The 19693-nt window shown below is 42.2% G+C and overlaps 4 protein-coding genes across 4 annotated transcripts; 2 read left to right on the top strand and 2 right to left on the bottom strand.

The window, feature by feature from the left end:
* Positions 1-1122: 1122 nt before the first annotated feature.
* On the top strand, positions 1123-3770 carry EAF01_002623 (uncharacterized protein; the record flags this gene model as incomplete). The annotated part of the gene is made up of 5 exons (XM_038910876.1): positions 1123-1965; positions 2024-2221; positions 2282-2441; positions 2502-3132; positions 3206-3770. The coding sequence occupies 5 exons, from the start codon at positions 1123-1125 to the stop codon at positions 3768-3770; spliced, it is 2397 nt and encodes a 798-aa protein (XP_038773798.1).
* Positions 3771-6589: 2819 nt separating this feature from the next.
* EAF01_002622 (uncharacterized protein) lies at positions 6590-8510 on the bottom strand. Its single transcript, XM_038910875.1, has 3 exons — positions 7921-8510; positions 7537-7833; positions 6590-7478 (listed from the first exon to the last, which is right to left on the bottom strand). Exons 1-3 carry the CDS (start codon positions 8178-8180, stop codon positions 7190-7192), a joined length of 846 nt encoding a protein of 281 aa, XP_038773797.1. The 5' UTR covers positions 8181-8510; the 3' UTR covers positions 6590-7189.
* Positions 8511-9783: 1273 nt separating this feature from the next.
* EAF01_002621 (uncharacterized protein) lies at positions 9784-12164 on the top strand (the record flags this gene model as incomplete). Its single annotated transcript, XM_038910874.1, has 4 exons — positions 9784-9789; positions 9989-10304; positions 10972-11132; positions 11243-12164. The coding sequence occupies 4 exons, from the start codon at positions 9784-9786 to the stop codon at positions 11654-11656; spliced, it is 897 nt and encodes a 298-aa protein (XP_038773796.1). The 3' UTR covers positions 11657-12164.
* Positions 12165-12203: 39 nt separating this feature from the next.
* Positions 12204-15883, bottom strand: EAF01_002620 (uncharacterized protein). Its single transcript, XM_038910873.1, has 5 exons — positions 14570-15883; positions 14231-14506; positions 13679-14177; positions 13612-13628; positions 12204-13530 (listed from the first exon to the last, which is right to left on the bottom strand). Exons 1-5 carry the CDS (start codon positions 14683-14685, stop codon positions 12753-12755), a joined length of 1686 nt encoding a protein of 561 aa, XP_038773795.1. The 5' UTR covers positions 14686-15883; the 3' UTR covers positions 12204-12752.
* Between the last annotated feature and the right edge of the window lie 3810 nt (positions 15884-19693).

The following is a 19693-nucleotide window of genomic DNA, read 5'->3' as shown; positions in this document are numbered from 1 at the left end:
ACCTAGAATCGTCGCTGCTTGATTCGTCATTCACTGCGCCTCCAAATATGATTCACAGTCAACAACATTCACTGTAAATATCCACCTCGTCGCCGCATAGTGGATACCTTATCATCAAACCCCGCCCTCTTGTTCCGTAAATAGAAACCCCCAGTTTGCCTATCGGAATGACCTATGTGGTTTGAAGCATGATATTCGGTTCTCTTCGACCCGGAGCCTTATCGTTTTCCCCGAGACTTTCTCTCCATCTTCTTCTTTCTACCTCGATCTCCTTCCATCCTCCATCCTCCACTCTTCCATCTCGAATTCCATTCCCAAACCTTTACTTCCATCAACCTCCTACTTGATAGCTTATTGATCTTTACAAGTTTACTTGGCTATTGATTCTTTGCGTTGCTGCGCTTACTAGCCCTTTTCTTGATATCTTCAAGACGTGAGCTGTCTTGTACTTTCAATTTTGAGATATTTCTCTTACTTCCCTTGACCTCCTTTGCTTTGATAGACCTCAGATAAGGCTTGCCATTTTGAGTCATACAGGTTTCAAAGTATCTCTTTTACAAGTAACGCTTTCATTTCTCAGAAGGAAATTCCCGAAGTACATAAACATTTGTAAGTGTTCTTCAGATATACCCTCACAAACCATCTTCTGTCACAACGTCTTCCTCTTTCTCTCAAAGAAGTCGCACTTTCTTCCATACCCCTTCTTTTATAGCTTTTAAAGATTCCCATCCTCGAACCACTTCCATAATCATTACCCCGCACTTCACTTTTGACAAATTTTCTTCGTTGTCCAGATTTAATGCTAATATCTTTCTCAGACTGTGCCAAACACAGCAGGTCCCATTTATGTGCATAACTTCGATTAGTCTTACTACATTTGCTTGATATTTCAAGCTTTTCTTGCTGGCCAATTCGAAATTCTTTGCATTGCATAGATTGAACAATTAAATACCTGTGAGTCCTTGATGAAGCTTGTTTGTTCTTCATGTTGGTCACATTGGCCATTTCCCGAGATTGACATGTGCTATACCTCCCTCCCAATGGTTTTCTATCTTCGACCACCATTGTTGTGCTGAAAAGTTTTGTTCTAACTTTTACAAGATCTTTGATACACCATTCATTATGGGTAACAAAGGTAAATCTAAAGTCAATGCCAATGAGGGTCAACATAGTGGTACACAATTATGGGTCACATATGCAACACCTACTTCGAAGAAAGGACCAATTTGGATGCAACCCCCCAAGATATTCGTCCCTGAAGTTTCTAATGAAACAAATCCATGGATCTGGCCTTCTCCGAATCAACAAAAATCACAAGGTGGAGATAAATCTGCAAAGACTGTCAAGAATGAGCCTGCAGAGACAATTAAGAATCCCATCGAGACTGCGTTTGTTTCAGGTTTCTCTTCAGACAAATTCGTTTTGAGATATTATACCAATAATTCCGTACCTGCCAGAGGATCTATTTGGGAACATCCACCTCTTCCTGGCACTACCGAATTCGAGACTCCTGCTGATCTCGATCCAGCTGCATGGACTACTGTACCCGAAAATGCAAGGTGGTCTACGCTTCCTGCCTATGCCATTAATCCGGTATTCAAATCAATTAAGGTTCCATGGTGCACTAAAAAGAGAGCAATTACACTCCTCACTATGGCAGTTCCTCTAAGTCCAAATGTTGCAGTTCCTACTAATGGGACAAGTCCGCCAGCTGCTAAGAGTCCTTGGGCTACAATACCAACTGATGTTGCATTTTCTACTCCTCCCGAACAGGAAAATCCAAAAAATGTTGTTGCAAACCATGATTGGGGTGTTAAACCTGCGGTCGTTGCTGAAAAAGATACTATTGCAGCAAATGCCTGGGACGATGTACCAGAAGTCACAGAACCAGTAGAGCCTTTCCCCAATTTGGTTCACTGGCCTTTTACGGGTCAAGAGGATAGATTCAAGAAGTTGGCTTCAGTGGTATGATATTTTATTTATTCCTTGTTCATGATGATTCTATTCTAACTATGTATTTTAGGGACCATTTGTCTTCAACTGGAGAGAAGATATCTTCAAGCATCCAAAACATAACCAAGAACAAAGTACATTAATCAGAGTACTTCAAATAGAAGGTATTGATGCTATTCTTCTCAAATATATTTGGGAAAATCATAGCAATGCTTCTGCTTTATGTCGAACGAGTCAGAAATCATGGGAAGTCTCGATGGCTATTACTGTAAGTTTTGGTTCATCTTATTGTTAATGCACTATGCACATGACTGACTGGTCCTTAAAGGGCATCTGGGATGTGTCTGGAGGTTCTTTCGAAGGCTGTGATGTACCGAGAGAGAACAATGACTCTGATGCTAGAGCAGCTTCAGTTGTTGTGATTACACCTACTAGGGATATGGAACCTATCAAATATGTTACTCAAGTCAAGAATTTGAATAAGATGTGTAAGTTTCTTTCCTCTCTCTCTCGTTCAAATTAAATCAAATCACTAATTTACTCATCAGGTATGGCAATGCACAACTTCAGCGAATTTCTCCAAAACATCCAATTACATCACGTTCCCTTCCTCACCACCCACATTCTCGCCTTAGTCATTCCTGAAATCCGCAAGCTCAAAACCCTCGGTGTCTACAACTGTGAATTAATTCATCTATTCGATGGAATCGAACTCCTTAACATCATCACGCGAGATCGTCTCCGAGGTTGCGAACACCAAGTCGATTTAGATTTCTATCCCGCGTATCATGTTGGTCCTCACCCTATCTATCAAGCAGGTGTTCAGAAAGGAAAAAGAAAATTGGGTGCACAGTATTCATATGGTGTTACTTGGGATGATCCTGGTATGCATGTTGCTGATATCAGAATTGCCATTTGGCAGGAAGTTCATAGTCTTCTTCGTCAGTCGAGAGCTCAGGGTATCGATTTTGTTTCAAAACATACAATGTTTAGACAATGGTTGGATAAGTCACCTTGTATGCTTGTGGAGGAAACTCTTCAGATCCTAATGGATGATGATGTAACGGTCGATCATGTTATTGCTCATGTTGCATATGGAGATTTTGGTGGCAGGGTTGAGAAATATCATGAGGCGTTGAAAGGAAAAGGTATTGCGAATAAAACCGAGGGCGTAAAATGGTATGTTATCACTTCTTTTCTTCAGACATCCCATCCCTCATAAATCATCAAACTAACAGCATTACTTCTCTAGGATGGCAGAAGGATTCGTATGTTGTCAATGCGAGCATCTCCTCCCGGGAGTCTGGTTCTCCTACCAAATGATCCGACAATACAAAATTGATCCCGTGGACCAACCCATCTGTCAAGCCTGCAAATTATCCCAATACCTAGACCAGGAATCCGATCACTACAAAAAAGAGAAATTCAGCATCATCAAAGCATGGTGCTGGGAGCCCATCATACCCAGTGTTCCCGGTGCTCCGAACCAAGGAGAATGGAATACCAACGATATAGGCAAATTTCTCCGCATCTTCGAGAGTGCACCTGAAGGTCGCTGGGTCAGACGATTGGCGCACATACTACAGATCAAGAGAGAACTTGATGAGAGTCGTCACGTTTTTCATGAAATCGATGAAGTGCAGAGACCGGTTAGTAAACAGGCTTTGGGTCGAAGAGGCGCGTATGGTCTTCGTGCGGCGACGGTTCAAGATAAGTTGTGGATTGAGAGTGGAAGAAAACATAGTGAATGGGATTCTTTCCGCGAAGATCGGATTAATGGTCATGGTGTACCGGCTACTTTTAGGGGTCATTGGTAATTGGCTTTGGATCTTTGATGAGGTTGATGGTGCTGGGTTTATTGCTTTGCTCTGCTTTGCTCTGCTCTGCTCTGCTCTGATCCAATCAACTTTTTTATTCATCGATGATACATTTTCGATACGAAAGTACATACATGTCCTACGTCTCAACAAGCATAGATCTTTCATCTTTGCTCCCACCATTCAATTCTCCGGTTGAACAAAAGAGTTCTTTATTCACGGCACAGAAGGGAATTACGATATCACCCCCGATGAAACTTCTCCTTCATCTGACTCCAACTTCAACAACAACGATATCGACAAAATCCACTTCTGAAATATGAATCAACAACGAAACTTGCACAACCTACCTAGCTAAGCAAGCTCTTCTCGCTAGCTGAAGCTCTTTACACGCCGAAAGTTTTTCTTCGGTTCATTTATTCATCTCATTTGTTTAACTTCTTTTCATCTTGCAAAAAGACCTGCTTTATGCAATACCGTTCGATGCGACACATTCCAATACATCATAATAAACTTCACTTCACTTCTAATTAGGTACTCCCGTTACAGCACAGATGTTAAGATCAGTCGAGATTTACATCAATCTAACTATCTATTTCCTTGGTCAGATTTTCATTTCATTTCATTTTCATTTGCTCTATTTTATTGTTTGGAAAATAGATGGATAGATAGATAGACACATACGCATGGATGGATGGAGTTCAGCATGGAGCATAGGAGGAGTTGAAATTTGCTTGCTTGCTGGTAGGGAGTTGTGGGCAATGGTTTAATCGTTTCTTTTTTATGATTTGTGGTTTGTTGGGTGGGATATTGATGAGATATTGATGGAAATTTATGGGTTGGGGGTGTTTGATAAAATGGGAGTTTGACAGGGGGTATTTTGATGAGGGAGTTCATAGAGGGAATTGGGAATTTCATGGAGATAGAGAAAGAAAAAAGAAAGAAAGAAAGAAAGAGATCAAGATGACTGGTATTAAGTTATTAGCATTCATGATTCACATCTTTCTATTTCTCTTGCCTACCTATGTACTTGTTGAAATTCTGGATGATGGGGTTGGGAAGGGGGGATGGACGATGGATGATTAGATAGTTTTCACTTCTTTTTGATTTCTCTCTCCAGGGCAGATGCATTCAATCTGATTTATTTCTTTGACTTTATAGATGCATATGCTGCGTTGTGTTGCGGTGCATTGAATAGAATGAATTGAATTGAATTATTGTTCGATTATTGAAGATGGGGTTTGTGCGTTTGCTTGCATGCTTGCTTGGTGATGTGATGTGATGAGATGTGACGTGATACATGTATTATAAACTTTAGGTATTGACAACCTACGTAGCTGCTTACATACCTACCTACCTACCTACCTACCTACCTTATCCGCACCGTAGCCGTAAAGTAAAAACCCTCTATAAAACTCGAAGCGAGATACCACATCTTCCAGGACCCTTCGATCCAGTCAATACATCTCGCGAGCTCAGCGTGAGGCGAGTCCACGATGATAATCATATCGGGATGTTTTGTCTCCCTGCATCCTTTCTACTTGAATATTTGGTAACATCCTATTTCATTCATCAGAACCCCGTGATCCTCCCCCTCTCGCTTTGGTCCCAGATCTTTGCGCACTCGCCATCATACTTGTCCCTCTAATTCTGCTTTCCCTCGACTTTTCCCTTCCCCTCCTTCCCTCCTTCCCGTGGTCTAGCCCGAGTATATCGATCTCGTCCTTCGAACTTATATTACCTAGGAACATTTTACTTAGGCATTCAAGAAAAACATCATCAACATCATCAACATCATCAACATCTCTAACTCAAACCCCCTTTCCCCTTTCCCTGTAAACACTCTCTTTCATTTCCCCAAGCATTCTCATACAAGTAAACTTCTCACTTATCTCAAATCCAATCCTGCTTATCCATCTTCTCATTCTTAACTCCCCTGTTTTTCTCTCAAACGAAACCCCACACCATCAACTTCTCATCCTCATGCAATTCAATATCCTCAGCAGCAGGCATAGTACCCCCCCCCCCCTGGCCCAAATTTATCCCACCCCAATCCATCATATCAAATCATCAATCTACTCTGCCCGTCGCCATTTCCCCTCACCTTCTCGCTCCTTAAAATTCTTTATGGAACATTATCATCTAAATAAAAGAACGCAACCCATTTCGAATGCATCTTTCACCCTCTCATACCACATCCAAAGGTCCAGCATCAATTCTTCATCTCTCTTCTTCATCTCTCTTTTCCCTCCACCCACACCCCCTAATCCCCCCAACAGAAAGCATCATCCAACCCTCTCATCATCACCAAAAACTCATTTCCAATACTCATACCACAAAATCATTGATCTCCTCCCATCCCATCAAATCGTATCACAAACCACCAACCAACCCACAATAAATGTTCGAAATATACTATCTCTTTCTACCCTCCATCTTTATTCTCTATTCTCCTCATTTTCTTTTTCTTTTTCTTCCCCTGCATCTTCACGACCTCTTCATCTCTCTCTCATATCTCGATATCCTCTTCTCTCTTCCATCACCCTTTTCTTCTTACTTACTCACTCACTCACTCACTCACTCACCCACTCACCCACTCACCCATCCATTCCTTCTCCCTACTCCTTACTCACCCCTCCGTCCCCACACTCCCCCCTCGCCCCTCCCAAAGTTCTATACCCATCACCAAACAATCTCCCCCCAAAGAAACCCACCTCTACCCAGCTCACATCATCGACTACCTCAACACAATTAAAGTACCTCCCTAGGTAATCTCACATAGTAGGTAATCAGTATGGTGGATTGCAATATTTCAGATGCGTCGTATCAATTGGCTCACCAACCTTACATAATCGAAATATTTCAGATCCATCGAATCTATTGGCCAGATTATGTAATTGAATATTTATCTAGATACTCTCGAGGTATTTACCTAGTGGAATAATTCTTCAATGCGCTCTTACACCATAACCACCATGACCACCATATTCTCTATATATTCACGAGCCAAATCACCATCATCGATCACATCCTCCAAATTTCAACCACAGTACGATCTTCCAAGCATTGAATCAGAAATCTCATAACCTGAACCTTGTAGGATACCACCTATCAAACTACCCAAATGATATAAACGTAGAAGCAAAAAAAACAAGAACTCAATGTCTCAGTATCTCGTGGAAATTAAAACACATTATACAAATTCCTTCACATTCCCATGGTATCTCAATTGACCGTCGCTCCTCCCTACCCATTCTTGTCCATGTTTCCTTCTCGCCGGTCCATTTTCTGGCCGGCCCAATCCATGAAACAAATTGATTCCAAAATCATGGTCTTCTTTGCCTTCCGGTAACCACAAACAATCACCCCATGCAATAATAATCAAATCACCAACTCCTACCCAAAATCCACAACAATATTTACGCAAATCTCGGTGCCGAAGTAGCTCTCAAAGGTAATTGTCGATCCAAAGATTTGAAAGCCAAAGTTCTTGGTGTAAATGGTTGTTTAGAAAGATCCATACTTTGTTGCATATTCTGCATTTCCCATTGCCTCTCTGAATCCGGAGAATCTGTTGTCTTTACTCTCTTGCCTGCTTTGGCTGATGTTTCGATATTATCTTCGAGATCGAGTGCATTGACTGAACGTTCCAGGCGTGAAGGAATTAGAGAATGGATACCGAGAATTGTGTTGGCGAGGAATACGATCCTATTGATTTGTAAGTTTTGGATTCATAGTAAATAGAATTAGAGAAATAATGACATACATCATAAATACCGTAACAGCAAAAGTTCCCTTTGCCATTTGACAATAATGTTCATTTCCACTAGGTGCAGCATATGAACAACTCTTTGCAATATACCAAGCCACATTACTTGGATGATCTGGATCCGTGTGATCTGGTCCGGCTTGTCCATATATACTGACAATCCAGCAGACTGTGAGAAGTCCATTGATAATAGTCGAGAGAAGAGGAAACCAAATATGCATAATGAACATGACAACTTTGCAAAGTTGGATGAACATAGTTAGAACCGAGATTCCAATATTGAAATTTTGTAGTCTATTCAAAAAGTACGAAATCAGCTTGGATTATTCTCAAGATACTCTCTCATCCCAACCATTCTCCGACGAAAGGAATAAAACTCACGTCTGACTCCAAACAAAAGCAATCTTTGGCAATGGACGATAATTCGCATACGCATATAGGACCTCATCCGGACTACTATTAAATCCATTATCGTAACCAATTTGCCATAAAATCGTTCGATATAAATCTGGATCTGCGATACCGAACATGACGAGTGCTGCGACGGTTCCCGCAAGTTCGATTACATTAAGCCAGATGATAGCCTTGGGAAACTTCCATTTCCGCTTCATGATAGGTGAAGAGAAAAATCCGAAAACCATGATGAATGTATGGAATTTTGTGGATTGATCGGGAGATGAGGTATAGGGTTATCGTAATGCGAGAATATGCTGGATAGATAAATATACTTCGTTCGATATTTGCGTTCAATATTTGCGAAATAATATATGAGTCAATCGCCAGCGATCCAATAATGTGTTTATGATACACACGGTCGATATCGGACAGGCATCGAAAGATGGAGAAATCAGGACGACGTCTCTTCAAGTTCCAAGAGGATAGAAATCTTCATTAACAAGCTTACGAACGGCTGGCCATCCATGATTTATTAATATAACGGAAAGGCACATTTTAGATGGTGGGTGTACAAGGGAGGTATGAAGGAGGGGTGAAAAGAATGCAATCTTCCAATGAGAAATTATACAGAAGAGCTGATTTAAGCGCTGAGCCTGCATGTCGATGTGAAAGGTTGAGTGAGGTATTGAGCATGGAACCAATGAAAGTGCGGGGATGAAGCTTTTGGGGGGTGAAGAGTAAGAACTAGGTGGAATGAGGAAATGGTGAGAAAATGATATCGATGGCGCTTGGGAATGAGATGATTTGAGTGGTTACGGGTAGTAAATACCCTGTGTGACTGTGAACTAAATAGCCGGAGCTAATTGGAATGCACGGCCTGGAAATCTTATCTTTAGAGTGATTTATTGAAAATCTTGAGACTGATTGAGAGGAATGCCGGATGGACTAAAGGCTCTTGTTATATAGAGTAAATTTGGAATTGGATAGTTATCCGTTTTGGGGGGTTTAGTTATAATTGGTGCATCTAATTCATAGCCGAGGAGATACTGTACAGCATCTGGAATGCCCATGAATACTTTCAATCATTACAGAGTATCTGATAGTCCAAACTACGTACAGTCCAAGAACATAAGATTTTGGATATCTAAAAGCAATGATTGTTCTGATTGGTTTAGAGATTTGTGAATCTTCAGTATTGGGTTGTACTTCGACTATTAGACACCCTGATCCTCGCTTCATCTTCATCAATTCCTGAAGAATCACCACGATGTGCATAAATAAGCTGACGAGTATCCAGCACTTCCAGGTTCCCGAGGTCCGCAAAGAATATGATCGAATCTCAGCTCAACTATAAATACATTCACCCATACTAGTAACTCATTCTCTCCCTACCTACTACCTATTCAAATCATAGCAAAGCGATATTAGCGAAGGGAAGACATTCCGGAATCAATCTTTATAGCCGAGTTACACACAAACCTCAATGAAGTATCTCACTACCTTATTCTCTTCTTTATATACTCTCATTTGTCTCATGTACACAACACATCATCATCCCGTGAATGTCCCAAAATATCAATATCAATGCCTTTCCATTAACCCCCCAATTCCCATCCCCGTGCCATGTAATCCAAGCATCATCAAAACAAAACACACACAAAAAGAATACTCAAACACAACAACAAATTCTAGCAACATGCTAACTTGAATTTTCTAGACTAAAGCTACAAAAGTAGACCTCAATGCATTTGATCAGAGAAAGGATTCCTGATACATCAACCCGGCCTCGTCTCTGGTCTCGAGCTCAGTCATCCAGACATATTACCAACCGAGATGAGATGAGATGAGATGTTGGTAGTCAATTTACCTTTGACATGTACAAATATTAATAAAAGCCCATTACAATCATCATCCCAACACTCAAGTATCTCTTTCTCTCTCTCTCTTTCCTTCCCTTTCTCCCACACATACCCACACGAAACTCTTCCATCGCCCCGAAATCCCCACCTGCACCCTCCACTACACGCAAACACCGCATCAAAACCTCTCCCAGCCCGGCATCTCCACCCCCTGGACCATCTACCTCCAATCACCCAGCTCCTGGTACACCATCTCATTCCACCAGCAAGCGATTCTCGAATCACGACTCTCCTCCTCCTCCATCTCGAAATTCTCCCGACGCGAACTCTACGATTTTCAACTCCGGAAACTGGATATCCCGCCGGAGATCTATGAGCACTGTCCCGATTCAGATGATGGAGAAGCAAAGGTGACGAGGAGAGTAAAGGAATTTGGGGTCGTGAGGGAAAGTATTCGGATGAGGAGATTGTTGAGGGAGTTTGGGGAGTGGGTGAAGGGGGGAAGTTCCGGTTGATGAGGTATGTTTTTTTGTTACTGCCGTGTGGTGTGAGATGATGATGATGATGATGCTGTTATGATACAATATCTATAGACTATTCATCTCAAAGGGACCCCCCCATTTAGAAAATATAAACTCCAAGTTTCCTTCACCTCACCTCACCTACTAATATAAACTCATCAACCATAGTTATTTCTCCCCCCGTTCTTCCTCCTCTGGCTCGAGAATCTCAATCTCAAAGCCCCCAAAACCAAAACCAAGAAATCCACATTAAAATCTACTTTCAGCTCCAACCCCAAACCACCAACTCCTCCCGAACACCCCCTCTCTTCCAACCCCAACTTCGAAATCCACCTCCAAGCCACCAAACCCCAACCCAGCAACTCCCAAGAATCCTAGATCTAGACCTCAAACCATACCCTCCTAAAACGAACCAACCATTCCGGCCCCAACAAATTCAGTCTCTATCTAATCCCCAATCCCAATCCCAATCCCTCCTCCTCTCCCCCCCCTCAAAATCCCCCATCCTCTTCTCCTGGGCCCACAACTCCCTCATCACAAAAGACAACATTCTCTACACCCGTGGCAAATATCTCACATTCTCCCCTCTCCCTACTTCACAACACTCTTCCCCCAATCCATCTGCACCCGCTCCCGTCAAATTCCCTAATCCCCAGTCCCCACTTCGCCGCTAGTATCAATCATTCTGAATACATTTCTCAATCAACCCGCGATCCCATGCGAATGGTGGGAGGAAAACATCACCATTCTGGAAGATGGAGTTTTGTGGCGGGAACATGTGGATTTGTATGAGAGTTCAAAGGAGAAGGGTGATCCGGTATGTTTTTTTTCTCTCCTTTTCTTTTCTTTCCTTTCTTTCTCCGGTCCTTATTTCTTTTCCAATATTTCCGTTTCTATCCACATCTCAACTAACACTCGCCATCACAGCACTTCACACCCTCCACCTTTCTCGCCCAAATCTTCCAGACAATGAATACGAGTATTCCGCCCTCCAAAAAGCGAGGTAACAAGAACATACCCCCCAACACCAACACCAACACCGACAACCCCTCCCCCATCAACATCCCCGAGCTCTACGAGCGCGGCCGCCAAGATCTCGCGCGTTCAAAACGTCACATGTATTGTTTGAGAGAATTAGCATTATCCTCCTCCTCAACCCCCCACCCCCAAGATGTCACTCCCTCCCCACAAAAACCAGAACCGAACTCAGTACCAGAATTCTCAGAAGCCCAAACAAAAAGTATAAAACCCTCAGAGACTCCTCCTAGTCCTAGAGAAGAACTAACCACGAAAGTTTTGAACTCCGATCGCAATCCCGCGGTCCTCCCCATTCTAGGTTGAGATCCAATTCCACCTCCACATCCCCACCCGAAATAAAAAGAACCCTTCCACACCCCCCCCCCCATCCCTCTCCTCTTCCCAACAATCTCCGCCCCAAACTCCACTCCACTCCACTCTCCCCGTACTCATTCCGTGCCTCCTCCCCCTCCACCCTCACGATCAAGCACCTCCAATCCCAATCCCAATCCCAATCTAACCACCAATCTCAAACAACGCCAGAACTCTCTAGAGAGAAGTGAATCCAAACTCAACCCCAACCCCCACCCCAAATCCACCCCTACCTCTAAATCTAAACACTCTCGCGATGCTTCAAACGCGCACCGCCAAACGCGGGATCTATTCAATGAACCGTTAGCTTCGTATGCGGGCTGATGGAAGAATGGAAAAAGGGAAAAGGGACGTGGATGAATGGAGGAATTTGTATATCTAGGTATTGATCGTTAATGATTTGTTCTAATAAAACCCCGTAATGTGAAAAATAAAAATAAAAATAATAACAATTGGATCTCCATTCAAATCAACAAATACCTCGACACACATATAATCAAGGCACTAAACACTGAATACCATCATTTTGATTTGATATAAAAAAGAATTATCATTTCATACTACACCCACAAGCATCAAATCATTTTCAAATACACGCACAAAGAACCTTCCATCCCATGCTCGACCAACTCATATCGATCCATTTCAGATAATATCTGATCCGGTTCAGTTGGTCAGCTAGTTCCTATCCGATATATCATATATATCGCCCTACATCGCTATTGGGCAATATATGCTCATTTGCATTGCATTAGGTATAAACCCCATCCCATCCCCATTCTTTAACATTCCCCAAATTTCGCCTGCGGTAGATACTGTAGACCCATTCGTCCAGAAAAATCCCCAATCACAATTCCCAACCCAACCCCAAAGGCCAGCCATATTTGATTTCCCACCCTACACCATTCGCAATCCATACGTATTCCATACGCAAACCATCCCTACCATCCATCCATTCCATTCCATAGAACTCCAACAGCAATAAACTCCGTCGCTTGAAACATAATATTTAAAATACCCAAAGCCTTGAATAGCTCTCGAAAAGTCATTAATAACTCAAATCCACATCTCCCATTCCTGCAACGATTTTATCTTCCTCAGACATAGTACCTTCGCTCCCCGTCGCACTTGCACTTGTACCTGTTCGTCTCCTCGGTTCTTCTTGATCAGCAAGTTGTAGTTGTAATTGGATTCCACTTGCAGATGCGCCTCCATCTCGCATTTCTTGAAAACTCCAACTTGGTTCAAAGTCATTACTATTCCAAGCATGTTCGACTCGTTCATATAACTCATCGATCTGCTCAAGGCTGATTTTGCTTGTTTCGTATACCATTCCCCATACGAATGCAAACGCAATTACACAAAAGCAAGCCCAAAGAAAAAATATCTTTGCTTGAAGATTTGCATAACCAGGTCCGCTGCTAGTCATATATGGAACGCTGTAAGCGATGGCGAAATTGAGAAGCCAATTGGAAGCGGTGGAGATGGACATGGACTTGGCTCGAACCTTCAATGGGAAGATTTCTGATGTGACGACCCAAACAACTGGTCCCCAGGATGAAGCAAAAAAGAAGATGAATAAGCAAACGAATACAATAATGACTAGATTCACTGCTCTCGCTTCTTCGTGCGCTGCAGTTCCCACCGATGCAATCAAGAAATGACAAACTGCCATTCCTGCTGCACCTAGCATAAGAAGACGGCGACGACCTAATGATTCGACTAGAAACATTCCAGGAATGGTTGAGACAGTGTTGACTATGTTTGAAATAAGTTGAATTACGTAAGGTGACGAAATTCCGACATTCTTGAAGAAAGTCGTACCACTATAATAGCTAGTCGTCAGTCACTGCATATTTTCAAAGAGAGCACACGATACCACGCAGAGTAACGTTAATAATACTCACTAGTAGAAGATAAAGTTCTATTCAAATTATTAGTAATTTAATTTATCACTGGAAAGAATGTACTTACACATCCAGTCAACTGCTGAAGCATTTGTAGAACACAACCGGTTAGAAGTCGACGACCTAGATGCGGCGAGCCTAAGAAAATATCTTTATATGATGAAGAACCTAGACTCAATTCATATTCATGGTTCGCTTCAATTTCCGCCAATTCTTCTATCAAAGCAGGATGGGTTATGTCAAGGCGACGAAGGCGACTCAAAGATGAAGCAGCGGCCTGATGTTGACCACGTTTGATGAGATATCGAGGTGTTTCGGGTAATAAAACAAGGCCAAGGAAGAGAATGCCGGCCCAAACGAATTGTATTGCGAGAGGAATTCGAAAAGCCTTTGGCCCATCAATACTTTGGGTAAATATGTTGACGACGGCGGCGAGAAGAAGTCCACAAGTGATGGCGAGTTGATATGTGCACACAAGAGTTCCGCGAATCCATTTCGGTGACATCTCTGATTGATACAGAGGGACGAGAACAGATATAATTCCAACGCCTAGGCCCGCAAAGAATCTATAGAATTGTCAGTCTTCTTTGTATGAGATGTTCGAAACATTGTTATCTACCGTCCAGCTATCAGCATCGGGATCTGCATTGCAGCAGTCTGCAGTGCCACCCCAATGCAAAATATACCAACCGAAATGATGAGAGATATCCGTCGACCAATTTTATCACCCATGGGCGCAGCGAGTAATGCCCCGAAGAATGTCCCGGCACTCAAGATGGCAACGATTTGAGCGGATTGACTAGGCGATATGGATAATTCTTTGTCGGAAGGATCAAGGTAGCCAGTTGAGAATTGTTGGCGAAAGGCACGCATTGCCACTACCCCAGAAATCGTCCTTTGAATCCCATAGATCAGCTTTCATCGAGTCTCGAATTGTTTTCCCGCGCCAGTTACTCACCCAGTATCATAACCAAACAAGAGACCTCCTGTCGCGACGAACAACCCTATCATGATGGCCGGCGCCGATGAGCCGGCAACATTATCGGGCTTGTGCCAGGTCATGGCTATTACCATGGTGTAATAGAATTGGTCGACAGGTTGGCGTGGTGAATTAATGAAGGCTGGAGGATGTGAGGATGTGAGGATGGATTTGAAGTAAGTCGAGATCGATAATGATCACCGGATTTTCGTGGATAGAAATTGGCATGCCCATTGGACGATGAATAATCTCCCGCAAATAGCCAAGCTGAGAAGCATTCCCTTGTCCAGTATAATTCAGCACGTGGTTGAAAGATCGAGAATAGTAATGGAGAGGCAGGGCGCGCGCACGAGATAGAGAGCGGGAGGGAGGGGGATGGTCTGAAAGGTGAATGAATGGGATCGGGGTCGTCTCTAAAAGACTGCTGACAGTGAATGAAGATGGATGTTCGACCTAGAATTTAGGGTGTTGGGGGGAAAAGGGATTCGTCTTTTTCTTGGGGAAGTAATTGGAAGGAATCGAATGACAAGAACGACTGGGATTATGATTCGGTTTGCGAGAAAGTGAAGGGGGGGGAAGAAATGAGTGTGACCCCAGCAGGCCAGCCTTTTACGGAACGAAATAATAGCGGTTTTAGCTCTTTTTTGTTTTTTTTTGTTTTTCAAGATGAATGGGAAAGCTGAATGAAGTGTGATAGGATAGATGGATGGTGGTGGATGGTGGATGGTGGATGGTGGATGGTGGTAGGTAATGCATGTACAGAGTAGTCACTAATAAATGGTAAGTGCAAAAGAGTTTCCAAGTGTGTGCCACCCTAGAAAGAAATGGGTTACTCTGTTTTATTTTTTTCCGTCTTTATTTTTCACCTGTCACAATTCAGGCTTCAAAATAACTCAGAATTGTAAGGGAGGGAGGGAAAGAAAGGGGAGGGAAAGAAAGGGTTGGAAAAGTAAAAGTCCCAAGTCTCTAGGAGGGCAAGTTACCTACCTAGTATTAAAATCAAAGTTAAAGTTGAACTAGAATTAGAATTCAAACCAGAACCCGAGCCATAAGTTAAGAGTCACAAGTGCGGAGAGAGGGTCCTGTAAAAAGAGTGAAGGGTGAAAATGAAAGAGTATATTGTGAGTGTGTTATGAGTGAAGGTTGGGTAAGAAAAGTCCCAAAGAAAATGGTAAAAAGAAATAATTAAAACTGATGCTAATACTAATAATCCCAATGCGAATCCTGACACTGACACTGACATTGATAGACACCCAGACAGTGATAATGATAATAGCGAATATCTCGGTCGCATTAAATTGAGTGAAGTTTACCCATCACTCACTACCTAGGTAGGTCGGCACTCGGGACTCGGATAGCAAGGTTTACTAAGTTACTCGGTGCCTAGATATTATATTCGAGCCATTCGTGAGCCCCTTCCCTCGAGCTTACCTAGTGGTAGTAAGATCTTACATACCTAGTCGTGACATTCAAAAGAAAATATAAGGAATTTTTAACGATTGGTCTAGATTTATTTTAATGACTGGATATTATGGTGGACCATTGAGATGAATTGAATATAATAAGTTATAGTAAGTCTACAAAGTATTAGCACGTAGATACTGTATGTAGATAATCTCTTTCGCTTTCGCTAGACATGAAAAAGCTTATTGTTTCATTTCCCCTCACAAAGTATTCATCCCTACTCCATCTGCATCAACAATCAATCATAATACATCGACATACTAAATATAACTATACTTATATACTTCTCACACTTCGCACACTTCGCACAACCCAATTCTCTCTTTTTTATTTCCTCTCTTCTCCTCTCCCCTCTACCAAAATCCATCGTGGAAACCTCAATATATAACCAATCAAACACTCATGTTCTCAATACAACGTTACGTTTACCATAACTCCGCGAATGTATCAATTTCATCGGGGCTGATTTTCTAGGCTTTTATGAATAGCACAACCCATCTCATCTCATTCATCTCTTCTCTTCTCTTGCCTGCCTTCTCGTTTCATTTCTCGGTCACCGATAGTCATTTCCTTCTCTCTCATTGGTTTCTCGGATCCGACGATGGTGACATTTCTACCTAGGTAGTATCGGGATTTCCAAGTAGACTTAATTATACTCGTATAAGAGAAGTAAGAACGTAATTAGATCTCGTCATGTAAGAAATGGTATCCTTTAAGCTAACTCCGATCTTTTCTTCAACATCGTTTTCTTTGATGAATAGGTAAACCTGCGTGAAAATCTCTAATTTTGTACTGTTTATATGGTTGTATGATGAATACCTATTGACCTTTTTCATGCGGCTCAAGAGTCATTCACCTAGCATGTCTCAATTCCCATGACTTCTTTTACCTCACCCCACCACACTATTTTAACAAACAAACATACAATCCGATCATCAAATCACCATATCATTCCAGTACCTCATCTAAATGTTTAAAGAGAAAAAAGCACACAGAAGCTAAACCCCCTATTTTCTCCCTCCGAAATCTCTCATTTGGGTAACATACAAATACACACACATACATACCCATTCACCAAATACAAATCCATCAGCTCAGCCCAATCACCATACCTCGACATACCAAGACCACATGTATATATATATATGTAGTAAGACGGCTTTCCACTCTTCCTCTGCGTGCGTTACACATACAATCTCAAGATAGATAGGTAGATATGTAGGCGGGCAAATTTATCAACTCCACCCTGTTACCTTCCTAGCCTTTCAACTTGGCGTGGATAGACTTCTTAATACGATGATGTATGAATGAATAGATGGATAGGTGCATATACTAGGTATGCATGCACCTACGAAAGCTGTGCTGCTGTAGTGTAACTTGAGTTATGGAAACAAAGTATATGGGATTTTGATTGGGATTTCTTCTTTAGAATGTTTGCTTGGGATATACGGGATTTTGAGGGTTATCAGTTCCTGTATTGTGATTGATGACTGCTTTTTCCCCAAAATAAATTAAAGGTCTATTGTTGCATTGTGATGAGAATACTGGGTGTGTATTTATCGATGGACTTGATTGATATTCTTTCTTGGTTTCACTTTGCTCGTAGCTGCATACACTCAAGTCGAAGCATATCAACGGGTTTTCAATCTACCGAGTCGTTGCAATATATACTGAGCTTGGCGTTTCTATCTACTTACTTTACATATATACAAATATTCAAACCACCTATTGCAACCATCTCTATCTTCAACCCCTCCATCCGCACCCTATAATATCGATCTCACAGAAAAACAAAGCACAATTTCCCCATCCCCATCCCCATCCCCATCCTCATCCTCATTACCTCACCCACCTCCAAATCCCCCAACCACACTCCTTCCCAACCCTCTGGATCTCATTACCCCTCTCAACACCACCAACATCAATACCAACATTAACACCACCTCCAAATGCGTATTTGCTACAGCCCAATAACCTTCTCTTTCTCCTCGTACATAATGCACAATATAGAAGAAAGTATACAATATACATCAACAAGAAGTACATATGCACTTAAATCACACTGTCGCTAACAACACACAAGCTACGAGCGAGTTAAACTTCATATAGGAAAGGAGAATAATGCAAGATTCACTCTACCTGCCTTCCCACATGATATTATATCATCTCTTCACACCTACCAATTTCCACTTTCCACTTTCTGTTCTTCATCTCCCAAGAATCACCAACTTGTATCAATTTCCTCCTCTGTAATCCAGACTTCGATTTCCATCCCAGTAGTGAATTTATACATAGTAGATCTCTCGAATATATTTATATTCATATCCATGTACATAGGTACCCAAGCCCATACCCCAAAATCCACAACACCCAATATCCAACTTCCAAAGTCCCACCACAACCTCACCTCACCTCACTTCTAAATCCTGATTCCTGATAGACAGATGTCATGTGGTATAACACGATATATAGTATCCACATTACAAAGTCCAGCCGCCTATCCCTCACATCTCTCTCTCTCTCTCTCTCATACCCGTTCATCCATACGTAGACCTCCCTCCCCATTTCGCACCTCTCTATCATAGCACATCGCTTGTACATCCCATCCCATCCCATCCCATCCCATCCAACCCCCAGAATCCAAGCTCCAGACCAATGAACCATTCCAAAGCCATCACAATAACCATCTATTCATTACATATATCCCATCCCATCCAATCCATCCATCCCATCCCCCAAACCCACCCACCATTTTTCACCTATCCATCCATACCAATAATCCCAACCTACTTCGAAAACCCTCACTACATCATACATCATACATCACACAATCTACCCAGTAACCCCCCTCTCACCACATCTCAACTCAATCTCCAAATTCAATCTCCAAATTCCCCTTTTCTACCCCCTACCTACCTACCTACCTATCTTCCTTCCCAATCCCCCAAAATCTCCAATATCCAAAATCGCGGGGTACATAATCCGGGGTACATATTTCTCCACACTCCAATCCAAATCCATCCAAATCCATCCACCACCATACTCCAACCCAATTCCACTCACCAATTTCTCCACAACCCACTGCAATTCCAACCCAACCCCCTCATTCCCCTTCCTCATCCCCAATTCCACCTACATACACCCCATAATCCATATTCCGTACTGCATACTCCCATCCACTTTCCCCTTTCCGCTTCCCACTTCCAACCCCATACCTCGAGCTAATCGGTCCTTTAGACCTTACCTAATACCTACCTAGTCATTAATACATCATTTGCATGTGTGCATACATTCGAGTGGATCGCTCTCGGGCTTTCGTTGTAAATGCAGATGAATTAATTGGGGTGATTACTTACTGATTTCTTTACAAGGTCAGGCAAGAGTGGAGTGAGTGTTAAAGCTTTAAAGTCACGAGTTGATTCAGAAGCTAGCAATCACAGGAATACAATATGCAAATACCCAACGAAACGTAAACTATCCAATCAGATTAGAAATATCATCTCATCTCATCTTGTCTTTATATCAATAATACAATACAATTTCTTAAATGAGAATAATGATCCATCTTATCATGAAGCCAAAACCTAAGCCAAAACCCCATATCTCCATTCACCGTAATACATCCCATAACAAGTCATT

The sequence above is a fragment of the Botrytis porri genome (assembly GCF_014898465.1).
Source record: "Botrytis porri strain MUCL 3234 chromosome Unknown BPOR_003, whole genome shotgun sequence".
In the NCBI taxonomy this organism is placed as follows: domain Eukaryota; kingdom Fungi; phylum Ascomycota; class Leotiomycetes; order Helotiales; family Sclerotiniaceae; genus Botrytis; species Botrytis porri.
Note: the sequence above shows the minus strand (reverse complement) of the source record. Positions and strands in the feature narration are given on the sequence as shown.

Excerpts from the sequence above, each read along its gene's own strand:
- EAF01_002622 (XM_038910875.1), bottom strand. The coding sequence starts at position 8,180 with ATGGTTTTCGGATTTTTCTCTTCACCTATCATGAAGCGGAAATGGAAG. Across the intron at positions 7,834-7,920 it reads GCTTTTGTTTGGAGTCAGAC|ACTACAAAATTTCAATATTG; the intron begins GTGAGTTTTATT and ends CTTTTTGAATAG. Across the intron at positions 7,479-7,536 it reads GCTGTTACGGTATTTATGAT|GATCGTATTCCTCGCCAACA; the intron begins GTATGTCATTAT and ends ACAAATCAATAG.
- EAF01_002620 (XM_038910873.1), bottom strand. The coding sequence starts at position 14,685 with ATGGTAATAGCCATGACCTGGCACAAGCCCGATAATGTTGCCGGCTCA. Across the intron at positions 14,507-14,569 it reads TTGTTTGGTTATGATACTGG|GACGATTTCTGGGGTAGTGG; the intron begins GTGAGTAACTGG and ends TGGGATTCAAAG. Across the intron at positions 14,178-14,230 it reads CCGATGCTGATAGCTGGACG|ATTCTTTGCGGGCCTAGGCG; the intron begins GTAGATAACAAT and ends ACAATTCTATAG.